This window comes from Thamnophis sirtalis, unplaced genomic scaffold (assembly GCF_051295495.1).
Source record: "Thamnophis sirtalis isolate CommonGarterSnake01/CBP01778 unplaced genomic scaffold, rThaSir2_p1.2 scaffold_6, whole genome shotgun sequence".
NCBI lineage: Eukaryota > Metazoa > Chordata > Lepidosauria > Squamata > Natricidae > Thamnophis > Thamnophis sirtalis.
In genome coordinates, this window is record NW_028261386.1 from 36,177,237 (window position 1) to 36,189,959 (window position 12,723).

The window sequence follows — 12,723 nt, forward strand, 5'->3', positions numbered from 1 at the left end:
GAAAAAGCACCTTTGGGACACACATGTCCAGTACTGGAGCCACTTAACAATCTGGTTGGAGTTACTTCCTAGGAGATTTAGTTAGAACAGTGTGAAATAACCAAGAACACATTCTTGCAAAGGTAACTGATATCAGTTGGATTCCAAATTAATGTGTTGAGAACCCCTTACATGTGTTACTTTAGAAAAACAATGAAGAGATATATAGCATCTCAAAAACAAAGAAGTTGGATCAAACGAACAGACCACTTAGCCACAGCATTCTGTTCTCACTGTAGCCAGCCAGATGGTTCTAAAAAGCTTGTAAATACACGAGAGCAGCATCAAATATCTGCTTAATGTCATTGATAATATATTTGTAGTTAGATAGATTTATCTAGAAGAAAGACTATTTTTATCACATAGTATATACTGTACAATTCCAAAGGCTCTAGAACTGTAGCATTGTGTGTGTGTGTGTGTGTGTGTGTGTGTTTTAAAAAAAGCAAGGCTCTCTCCTTTGTATCCTTCTCATCGCTCAGTGTGGTGTTAGCAAGAGCTACATGAAACCAACAGAGATCTGTCAATAGAGTCGGAAGAGAAGACAAGAAAATACCACTTTGTTTTTTCTGAAGGATCTCTTGCTTTTTAAAAAAAAATGGTTTTGGCTTGTATTTGCTTTGCAATTCTTTAAATGTAGTTTTAAAAAAATATTTATTTGCACATCAAGTAAAATAAAATATTGATTTTAAAATGCAAAAAAGGCAGTATAGTTGAAATACATGAACCTGTGAACTTTTCATTGGGGGAAGAAGTGAAAAACAATGTTTTTAGTGGAAATAATTCAACGTTTACTTAGGACTCATAAATCGCAAGAATTCGGAGCGCATCCTAAATCTTCCCAAGTACCGCTCTGACTTTCATTGGTTCCTCAGTTTCCTGCGAAGTCCCGCGTTTTGTCCCTTTCCTTATTCCGTAATAAGTAGTTGCTGAAGGCGGGGACATTTCCCCCCTCCCCGCCTTCAAGGAATCCAGTCTTCCTATTGGCCGAGCAGTACGAGGCGCGATTTACTACTCGCCCGCCCGCCCGCTGGCCGAGTTCTAAGTGGATTCGGTCGCTCCAATGGCGGTTATGTTTTGTGAGAAAGCGACGGAGCTGGTGCGAGAGCTGTACCGCGCGAGCGATGGGCAGCTTCCTGCCTTCAACGTAAGTTTTTATCGCGCGCTTCTTCTCCTTGCCGTGGTCCGACTTGCGAGGCTCTGACGTGAAGGCGGGTCGCGAAACGATTCGCTTTTTCTCACCGTGGATGCTCAGCTTTGAATTGATAGTATTCTATTCTATATAGTAACCTTTTCTATTTTATTTACAGCATTTAATCACCTCCCTTCACTATTTATGCAGAAGGCTCTCGTAGTAAAATCGTAGCCAGGTATAATGCATTAGCCTGGTCCAACCCAGCCTCTTCCGGGAGTTGGATTAGAGACCCATCACCCTTCGGCAGGTTCAGACTTTTGGCTGGGTTTTCAGCCCCCGTTAGAGCCATATTTTCCTTTGTAAGAAATCTCAAGAAGCATCTGACGTCCAAAGGAAGCAAAGCAACTGACACTAACTCACCTTTCTTTAGCATCCCTCCCTTCTCTCCCACCAATGGCAGACCTCTAAGCCCAATGACTGAATGACTGTGTGGGTTGTTCTTCTTCCTCCTCCTCTTCTTCCTCCTTCTCCTTAGCAATAGCACTCTGACATATATACCGCTTCACAGTGCTTTACAACCCTCTCTAAGCGGTTTACAGAGTCAGCATATTGCCCCAACAATTTGGCTCTTTATTTTACCCACCTCAGAAGGATGGAAGGCTGAATCAACCTCGTCCTTCTCCTCCTCCTCCTTTCTTCATTTCCTTCTTCATTCTTATTCTTAAGAAAAAGTTGTTAGGTTGCTGCTTAGTCTTCTGATCAAATTAAGAGTTTTGTTTCCATAAAATTCCAGCTTTAAAAAATTGATGTCTCACTTTGGAGATGAAATATTGATCTAAATTCCTCTTTTCCTCAGCAGCCATGCCAGATGCTTCTGGAATTGTATATATTGATAATGCCGAACAGCAGCGGGACAGTCACCTAGTTGACAGAACTTTTGTTTTCATGAAACCTTAAAACAAGTATTGGCACTTCACTTTGTGCTTGACAGGCTTGCTGCCCACCCAAGTTAAAATGATATATTTTAAAATATTTAATATACTTAATAATTTAAAATGGATGCTGGGATATGGCAAATAGAATGCCATTTTAGCACATATTATTGTTTGACTATTATTTATTTATACATTTATAGTTCACCAAATCCATTATGACTCTCTGCAGTTGTCAAAGATACACAAGCAGGCAGACATCAAAATAAAAATACAGAAGCTAATGAATTCAATAAAATTGAATTTAAAAAACCAAACTAAACTTAGTAACTAAACTAAGATGGAATAATGGCCCAAATACCCTTTGGAAGAAATCTGGTTTGAGCAGTTTTTGGAAGACTATCAGAATAGGATGTCCACTGGAAAGCTGTTCCAAGGGATTGGCACAGCCATTGAAAAGCTACAGTACTAAATCTCAGTCCCTAAAGTGAAACATTGCTAATTGTTTTTCAATAATAAAGCAAACTGGTTAGGTCAATTCCAAAGGATAATGCAGTCCTCCAGCTATAGGGGTTTATAGTTTAGTAGCAACACTTTTAATTCACTAAGAAGCTTGCTGCCAACCATTGCAGCCCATGGTAGTTGTATAAGGAGTACAGCTTACTGACAAACATTGGTCAGCACATGGGCCACTGCAGCCTAACCAAAAGGCAGTTTCTTAAAGATTTCCCAAATCTGTCACATAACAAAATATGTTGAATTAATTTAAGTGGATGGCAATAAGAATATGAGTCCTGCAGCAGCAAGATTCTCCTGCTCTAGATAGGTACTAAATGATCCATTGGGAACCCCGTATCAAAACAACATACCTTATGTGCGGCCAGAATTTGAAAACAACATTTAACACAGCACAGTACTTGAGCAAAATGGTTTGGTTGAGATTGGCCTACATGGGACCGATTGGGGTAGATTGTAGGGGTGACACTGAAATATAATTTATCATATTTTATTTATCCATATATTAAATTATTTTATTTTATTCAAATTTCATTTTAAATTGTATTTTATTCCACTTCCATTTTAAATTATTTTTATCAGATTTTAGTAATAATTTATATTTGAAACTACTTTGATATGGCCCATGAGCTAATCAATAAAATAAAATAAAATAACTAACTTGATAGAGCTATAACTGGCACACCAGCTAAATCTGAAAAAAGCCTCTATCCTCCTGCCTGACCATGGCTTCCATCTACCAGTACTAGTCTAGCAGGAGCTGATTTGATGACTTAGGTTTACTTTAAGTTTATATCATTCCAACAAGATACATGCTGGGTAAACAAATAACCTCAATGGACAGGTGGTAACTACTGTAAGTGTTGGATTCAATTTAAAATTTTTCTATCCAATCCAAACTCTAAGACCTCCAGAAGCTAGAATAGGATTTCAATAGCATTACTAGTTTGACCTAGCACTTTAAAACTGAGTATCATCAGCATATTGATGATACTGAATTCCAGACCATCAGATTAACTCTTACAATGGCTTCATGTAAATGGTGAATTAGCATGGGAAAGAACCAACCCTTGTAACATCCGACAAGGGAGTACCATAGCTATCCAGCCAATCTCCTACCTGTCCTCCCTGCCCATCAGCTGAAGCTGCACAATAAAGAAAAACCATCGCAAAATGGTGCCCCAATCCCCAAGTCTCACAAGCAGTCCAGAAGGCTATGATAGCTATTATTATCTAAAATAAACAGGATGGGCACATTTCCTCTAGGTCCAAAGGCAGCAATCTGCTAGTGCGTCCAATCCTGTCTATATTTTTTCAATAAGATATCTCAGTCAATCACTGTTAGAAATGTGAGAAATATGAAAGGACATTTTATCATGTTTGATGGGCTTGTAAAATAGATCTTGGACACAAATACATATGATAATGCAGAGAATTTGATAACATATGAAACCAGAATATTTCATACTAGAATTTATGGCTAGACAAGTAGAAAGTTTTCATGAACAATTGTTTTTATATATGGAAACTGCAGCAAGGTCATTACACACACAAAGATGGAAAAATACAGAACCTTGGTACATAATTTGGAAAGGGGAAGATTGTAATCATTATGCTTTTAACTACTACAAAGAAGATCAAAAGTGATTTCTTTAAATATCTTTCTCTTTTTTTGTTCTTTCACTTTTGCTTTTATCCTTTCATATTTTAGTTTTCTATTTCCCTTTTATGTTTCTGTAGTTTTTAGGCATATGTAAAATCTTTAAATAAAAATTATATTTTAAAAGTTATATTTTTATTTGCTGAAACATTTTACTTGAATTAATTAGGTTAGTAATTAAATAACCATTGTATTTGGTATTTTCCTTTCCCAGGAAGATGGAATCAGACAAGTACTTGAAGAGATGAAAGCATTGTATGAGCAGAACCAAATTGATGTGTAAGTCGTCTCATCAATAAAAAAATAATTTGTCTACATAAAACAGTTTTTTTTAAAAAAATTAAATGAAGACTCACTCACATTTTGCATGAAAAAAATGTCGTTAAATATAGCTACCAGAATCCAAACAGGCAGCAGCTTGTTTGAGCTCAGAAGTTAGCAGCATTGAGCCTGGTTAGACTGAACCCCTATGAAACGTTAGGCACATAAACTAGATTGGAAATTAAAAACAACAAAACTCCCAAAAGAAAGCATTGTCAAATCAATCAATAACTGCCTTAGTTTAATAATGACAAATTTGTTGACTCATTATTATGAATAACTACATTACATCTTCTGATGCAGATGTAACGTTTTGGAGAAAGATAGTAATACAGAAAGTCCTCGACTTACAATAGTCCTTTTAGTGACCGTTCAAAGTTACAGTGGCACTGAAGAAAATGACCTATCATCATTTTTCATACATACAACCATTGTAGCATCCCCATGATCATGAGATCAAAATTTGGATGCTTAGCAGTTGATTCATATTTCAACTGCCAAAATAGTTGGCAGTTGTAGTATCCTGGGGTCATGTGATCATCTTTTGTGACTTTCTGGTAAGCAAAGTCAATGGGGAACCCAAATTCTCTTAACAACCATATTAACAACTGCACTGATTTATTTAACAACTGTGGTAAGAAAGGTCATAAAATGGGACAAAAATCACTTAAATGTCTCACTTAACAACAGAAAAGTTGGGCTCAATTGTGGTTGTAAGTCAAGGAGTACCTGTATATATCCAATGTCACTTTATCTAGCAAATGTACAATTTGGGCTAGATGCCATCTCACTATACAGAAATATACGGTACTTCCTTTGCATTGAATTTTAGTGAAGAGTAAAAGTAGTGAGATAGCTTTGGGCTGCTTGTAAAGTCCCTCTATCTTTGCAAAATAAATGATTTTTCCCCTCCAAGATATGTGCGTCACAAAAGAAGGCAAAATATACTTTTGGTTTAGCTTTTATGAATGCAGAGCCTAAAAGAGTATATAGTAATTGCATGTTAGAGGAGCAATGTGGGAACAATTTTCTATAGATTTTTTTTCAGTACAAAAATATCCTTTCCTAAATTAGAAACAGAAACAGGAGAAAAGGGTCTAGTGGTCCATCAAGTCTGCCCTTTGAGAGTTTTTTATTGCATTTTATTTTTATTTTTGTCAGATGATGGACATTTACTTATCTCAACTAAAGGTGGTTCCAAGCTTCCACTACTTTTTCTCTGAAGTGATACTTCCTTTTTTTAATATTTTTTTTATTTTTGAATAAACACAAACAGACAAAACACAACAACCACAAAAATATCTTCCATTACAAATTATAAAGAGTGTGTCAATTGGTTACAAAGAGCTTCCGTGCATCCCTTCCACAATCGTCATCTACAATTCATATCGTTATATGTTTTAAATCAAATATATTTATATATATTACTATCATCATATCTCAATCTTCATATGACTATGATTGTTTTTACGTCCCTTTGTATAAAATATTCCAAAGTTTAAAGCAAAACCACATGATGGCATTCTGTTATCTATTCTCAATATCATCCAGCAACATTACATCTTTATGACACTTTCTAAATAAAAAAAATTATATTTAATAACAAAGTTTCTAGACCTCCTTTCTTAATCTGAAGTGATACTTCTAATGTTACTTTTGAACTTCCCTCCTGTCAGTTTGGGGTTATACTGATTTGTTGATTTTTTAAAATTGATTTTTCTTAATATTGAAAATACCTCCTATTTTTATTCACAATTGCAAGACTTTGCAATTCATAGGCAAATTGAGATGGAACTTGAAGCTTACTGTATATAATAAATATAAACTAATAGCATGAGCCAATCACATGTTTGAGTGTTTTGAGTTCAAAATATATTTAGCTAATATAGTTCTACTTATTATTACCAGAAATGAAGCCAAGTCAGGTCACAGTGAGTTGATTACAACAATCAAATTTCGTCATTGCTCTCTGCTGAGAAACCGAAGATGTGTTGTTGCATACTTGTAAGTGTCTAGTGGTCCTCTGTGAAATAATTCTCAATTCTTCCAAGATCAGATTGTTTCACTTTTGAGATTTTTAATGGAATTGTACAAGACTTCAGATTCTTAACTGTATTGATAATCTGGCTGTTCAGGTAGTCCTTGATTTACAGCAGTTCATTTAGTAACTGTTTGAAGTTGAATGGCATTGAAAAAAGCCATTTGGCATTGAAAAAAGTGACTTATGACAATTTTTCACACTTACACTTTGACACTGACACTTGCAACTTCCCCATTGTCATATGATCAAAATTCAGATGCTTAGCAACTGACTCGAATTTATGACAGTTGCAGCGTCCTGGGGGTCATGTGATCCTCCTTTGTGCCCTGATAAGCAAAGTCAGTGTGGAAACCAGATTTATTTAACAACCATGCTACTAACATTTAGCAAATGTGGCAAGAAAGGTCGTAAAATGAGGCAAAACTCACTTAACAAAAGTGTTGCTTACCAATAGAAATTTTGAGCTCCATTATGATCATAAGTCAAGAACTATCTGTAAATACTCTGTAAATACCTTTAAATAAAGAAAATATGTAGGAGATATATTTAGCTAGATTTAATGATTGAAGTAATTGGGCACACAAAATTTTAAGGCACTCATTCACTATTAATTGATTATATGTTCTGGGTAAAGACTTTTGCAGGTATTCCAAAGAGCTGCAACTTTACTTGTAGTTTGTTGCATAGTAAATGAGCTGTATATTTTTATAACACTAGAACAAAATTTGTCTTTGTGTAATGCAGTAAATTTGTGTAGTTTTTAAATTTCAATACTTTTCATGAAAAATAGGGCAGTGACTTTGGATTTGAAAGAAAAGATTGTTTTGGAGTGCAACAGAATGAGAATATATCAAACCCGTTTGCAACTTCTTAAAGCAGAAATGTCCCCCGCCTTAAGATTGTGCAGCTACTCATTGCAGCTCCTTTGAATCCCATGAGAAAAATGCATTTAATTTAAGGAACTGCAGATATAAGTTACATTTTCCACTCTACCCAATTCAAATCACTTCTTTTTTTTACAAATCCAAAGTGATGTACAGCCTTATTAGAAACAGTGTACAATAATGAATTAAATGTTTCCACTGTTACTATATTTAGGTATGACCGCTTACTTCGCCTCCGGGCACTTAGGTGGGAATATGGTAGTGTCTTGCCAAATGCTGTCCGATTTCACATGTCAGCGGATGAAGTAAGCTAAGTGTGTGTGTGTCTGTGTGTTTGTGTAGCTTCAGAAGATTGGGAACAATCCGAAAATATGGGAATATAAGAAGAGTATATTTACAAATATTAATTTAAAAATAACCAAATCTCTTTAAACATACTATAAAAGTTTCACAAAATCTGCTTAGCAGTTATTTTAGGTCAGTGAGGAAATGGTTCACTAAAGCAGTGTTTTTCAACCACTGTGCCGCGGCACACTAGTGTGCCGTGACATAGTGTAAGGTGTGCCGTGGGAAAATTACTTTATATATAGTCAATATAGGCACAGAGTTAAAAAATTTTAACATTTTCTAATGGTGGTGTGCCTCGTGATTTTTTTTCATGAAAAAAGTGTGCCTTTGCACAAAAAAGGTTGAAAAACACTGCACTAAAGATGGAAGTTTTAGGAATAATTGGTACTGTTTTTATAAACCAAAATTTATGGCTTAGCCTCATATGTAACTATAGCTGGTTATGGTTTATTCAGTAAAATAGAGTTCAAGAAACCCTAACATTGTGAACTGTGTAAACCTATTGTAACACTTACGTTCCAAAATATTCTGAATTTATTTAGTTAGGCAGGTGGAATCACCTTTAATTCTCAGGTATACTAAGAATACACAATTGTTTACAAATTGACTCTCAGATGAGTGGCAATTAGGTAGGGTTTTTTTCAATACATGACCTATAGAAACTAGAAATCATTGAGTTATTAAGTAGAATTTTTGAGATTTCAGACTTTACTCTGTTATTTGTACTGTCTTTTAATAGTTTGGAAGGATATCTAACATAGCAGTGTATAAGTGGTACTTAATTTCATGATTAATTAAACTTTTTATATCTAGGTGCTTTGGTTTAATCAATATAAAAAGTCATTGGCTACCTATATGAGATCAATAGGAGGAGGAAATGGCCTTGATCTTACACAAGATATTAAACCTCCCAAAAACTTATACATTGAAGTAAGTAAAACTTTTTTTAAAGAAGAAAATCTTGGTTCATTATCAAACTTCAAAATATACAAAATTATTTAATATAATCACTGCAATCTAAATTTAATTCATTATGATGCTCAGAAGAGAGCATAATTTATGTAACAGGAGAACTTCTTAATACAGGCCTATGCTTAATTTACCAATAATGATGTGTGTACTACTCATTATTTTTCCTTTAGGTTCGGTGTTTGAAAGATTATGGAGAATTTGAAATTGATGACGGCACAACAATTCTGTTGAAGAAGAATAGCCAGGTATTTATTAAATAGACAGGATATATTATTATATTATTATTATTATACAATTGTATCACAGCGGCCAGTTGTTTCGCCGGATTTGGCATTGGTTACTAGTCGGGCCCCACCCAGGGGCCTAGGACGTGGTAACGTATTTTCGTAATATGTGTGCAGATCCAAGCAGTGCGGCTTTTTTGCATTTGACTGATGGTGATTTTGTCAATTTTTAACTGTTTTAAATGTAATTCCAGTGCTTTTGGAATAGCACCCAGTGTGCCAATTACCACTGGAATTACCACTGCTGGTTTGTGCCATAGTCATTGAATTTCGATTTTTAAGTCCTGGTATTTTGCGATTTTTTCATGTTCCTTCTCGGCGACCTTGCTATCACCTGGTATTGCGATGTATTATTATTATTATTATTATTATTATTATTATTATTATTATTATTATTATTATTGCCCTATTAGTAAACAAATTTTCCAAGCAGCATCAGAAAGTATTCTTTCCATTTCCCATAAATAAGGGGAAAAAAATATGCAGAAGATAACATTTGGTCAGTCTGGGACACAGTGCATCTATGAAACCATTCTTTCTTACCTCGTGCCACTTCATTGTAATACACCTTGAGCATTTAATTAATTCCAAGTATACCTAATTAGAAGGAAGTTATATCCAGCAAAATTCATTTTGAATGAATGGATATTAAACTAAAATTATATAATTCTCTTTATGAAATAAATATTTTCTCATTGGAAGATGATTGAGGGAAAACATTTTTCAATGCAGAAGAGTTAAATACACAAAATCTCATTCCTGTCCTTGAGGATTTTCCCTTAAAAATTATTGGCTAAGCTTATCTAGAGGTACAGGTACAGACAACTCCTACATAATTTCATGTTACTTGTCAAATTGCCTTGACAAGTTTGGGTGGTGCATAAAAAGATAAACATAAATATTTCCTTAGATTTGATAATGGGTTCTTTTTTTTTTCTTTAGCATTTCTTACCACGCTGGAAATGTGAACAATTAATCAGGCAAGGAATTTTGGAGCACATCCTATCATAAGCTGCATTTACAAGACTGCTAAAATGCACACAAATATTTTTGGAGATTTCAAAATAGGGTCAAAATGCATTTTTTTATAGTTTAATAATCTTTTTTTAAAAATAACTAACATTTAAAAATAAGTTTAAAATTATTATTACACAAATAATATTTTGTGAAGAGGAAAAATGTGATATGTACAAGACCTTTCTCCAAAAACAAGTAGAAAACAAGTTTTTATTCATTGCCTCAATTGTTACCTCTATATTTGGATATCTTTTGAGATTAAAGTTACTTTTGTTTTGGTCCTCTCTGGCCTTTTTGTATAAAAATAATAATAATGGACCAAATGCCCTAGCTCATTCATTTGCAATTACTGTATATTGCTTTGTGCTATTTGAAATCATGTTGTAATCCTTTGTAAATATTTAAATATTTAAATATTTTTATACGATGTTATGTTGCATGTGATTTCTATAGTAGATGTGTTACGACTACAATCACTTTTGTGATGTTTTCTGTTACCATGCTAGCCTTAAAAGTACCCACGGATTTCTGGCAGAATCCACCCAAATTACAAAGTTATATAATAAAATTTTCCATAGTACTTTTTTAACCAGTCAAGATATTCTATTTCCTACTAGTTTTAGTGACATTGTAACTATATTATTTGAGCAGCTTATTTTATTTTAGATGGAGGAAGTATGTCCATTATTAGTGTATACTCATCAATATAATGAAAGTTTAAAATTCACGACTTCAATAATTTCAAGCACAAATGAAATGCAATAGGAAAACAAAGGAAATGCGTTAAGGCATCTTTGAAACAGTGTGGTATAGATTTTTAAAAATAATTAAAATGTTTCATCTTTTGAATGTACTATATAAAACAATGTCTTCAATTCTTATTCCAATCAAGCAGTCCAGAAAATAGTAAAGATGTAGTTCTTGGAAAACAAACTTGGATGTACAGTTCCCAAAGTATTTATTATTGCAATCAAAATGAATTCTGTCCATCTAACTCTGCCAAATGCTGGATTGAAATGAGCAAATTAATTTAATGATCAAAATATATTTGGATTTGTATTCCAACTAGTAATATACTCCTGTCTTGTGCCTGCTTGCCTAACTCCTATTTTCTGTATTTTTTCCTTCTTTTCATAGAATTTCCTCCATTGCAGAGGGAAGAGATTGCTTTAACAACTTGTCTCCTCCTAAACTGCTTTTCTTTGCAGCACAGCATCGCCCTTCCTGTTAACAAGCTCAGTGACCCTGATCAGTTACTAGCACCATGGGCCAGCTTCCACTACTATCTGAAATTTGCACAATCCTAATCAGTTTCAGATGAAAGGTTTTCTTTTTCCTCTAGGCAGGAGCTAAGAAAGCACAAAAGCATTCTTTTCAATATGTATTCCCCATTATGTGCTTGCTTACTGTATTGTAATCTCTTCCTCTCCAATTAGTGCAAATCCCAGAACTGAAATGGAGATTCCAAAGGGCAGGGAAATGGGGGGGAGATAAGCTGTAAGATTTATCTTTTTCCCAGCTTCTTTGCAGCCAAGTTCTGAAACATAAACCTTTCCTGCTGTTAGGGCTCACCCAGTTGTTTGCGTTTGTATCCTCCTGATGCTGCACCTGTGGGCAATTTTGTAATAAGCATTTCTCAAGATTTGTTATTGTCTTGGCATCCCCCTTAGTGTTCTTTGTTATGCCCTGCAAACTCTAAATCAAGTGTAGATGCACAGATTGACAACTCTTCTTTGAAGAGTACATAAAATATAAATTGGTGGGATGTTTTTCTCTTCTTGGAAGCGTGATTTGAGATAAGGCTGAGATAAGGCGTAAATTCTACATTCCCAGGTTGAACTGAATGTTTCCATTTTAGTCAAGGAGCCAAGAAAAAGAGTACTTTATGTGTAGAACACTTTTTTAAAAAGTGCTAAGGGAATAGACAACCTCACTGCCTTTTTGTGCTTCCTAGACTGCATTTAGATTATCAGCTTTCCCACATGGGGTATTTGATTTCCTCAACTAATAATAATAGCCTTTATTGTCATTGTATATCATGTCTACAATGAAATTGGTTGCAAGATATTACTAAGAATGCAGAAATGGCAGCCTGCATTATTATCTATCTTTGCCTTTGCCTTGGAAACATTGCACGTCTTGTGGATGATTTCAGTTACTAGGCATAGTATTATGGTCTTTGAGTTTGCATTTCAAAAGTATTTAATGCAGATGAGAGGTTAGGCCATTCCAGACAAGTTGATGTCCAATTTAGTGTGATTTTATCTTCTAACTATGTATCCATAGTCTGAGGACTGGTCCTAACGTGCTACCAGAAAATGCAAGCTCTGTGTGCAATTAGATGGCATCAATTTATGATTTGGTGGTGGACAAGGAGGTGATTTCGAGATGCATTACTGAGACCTGGCTGGCAAAAGTAGCAATATTGCTTTCTCTGAAATCTATTCATCCAGGTTTGGGTCCTATATCAACTCAAGCTGGGGATGGGTGTCAGCTACAGCCCTTTTCTCCCAGCCCCTGAGTAACACACACAGTGATCCCCTTTTGAGCTCATAATTTATTTCTATGTTTTAC

At 34.7% G+C, this 12,723-nt stretch overlaps 1 protein-coding gene across 2 annotated transcripts; it reads left to right on the plus strand.

Annotated features, from left to right (window-relative positions):
• Positions 1 to 1,038: 1,038 nt before the first annotated feature.
• GINS1 (GINS complex subunit 1) lies at positions 1,039 to 10,559 on the plus strand. 2 transcript variants are annotated; one of them, XM_087719105.1, is made up of 7 exons: positions 1,039 to 1,186; positions 4,497 to 4,561; positions 6,512 to 6,607; positions 7,743 to 7,833; positions 8,690 to 8,806; positions 9,019 to 9,093; positions 10,075 to 10,559. In XM_087719105.1, the coding sequence occupies exons 1-7, from the start codon at positions 1,103 to 1,105 to the stop codon at positions 10,141 to 10,143; spliced, it is 597 nt and encodes a 198-aa protein (XP_087575231.1). In that variant the 5' UTR covers positions 1,039 to 1,102; the 3' UTR covers positions 10,144 to 10,559. The 2 variants fall into 2 exon arrangements, with proteins under 2 accessions (XP_087575231.1, XP_087575232.1); XM_087719106.1 differs by having other exon boundaries at positions 1,074 to 1,190.
• Positions 10,560 to 12,723: the final 2,164 nt, after the last annotated feature.

What these genes read in the sequence shown, in the direction of transcription:
- GINS1 (XM_087719105.1), top strand. Translation starts at nt 1,103, where the DNA reads ATGGCGGTTATGTTTTGTGAGAAAGCGACGGAGCTGGTGCGAGAGCTG. An exon ending in AGATGTGTTGTTGCATACTT is followed by an intron (nt 6,608 to 7,742) that starts GTAAGTGTCTAG and finishes TACTATATTTAG; the next exon opens with GTATGACCGCTTACTTCGCC. An exon ending in TTCACATGTCAGCGGATGAA is followed by an intron (nt 7,834 to 8,689) that starts GTAAGCTAAGTG and finishes TTTTATATCTAG; the next exon opens with GTGCTTTGGTTTAATCAATA.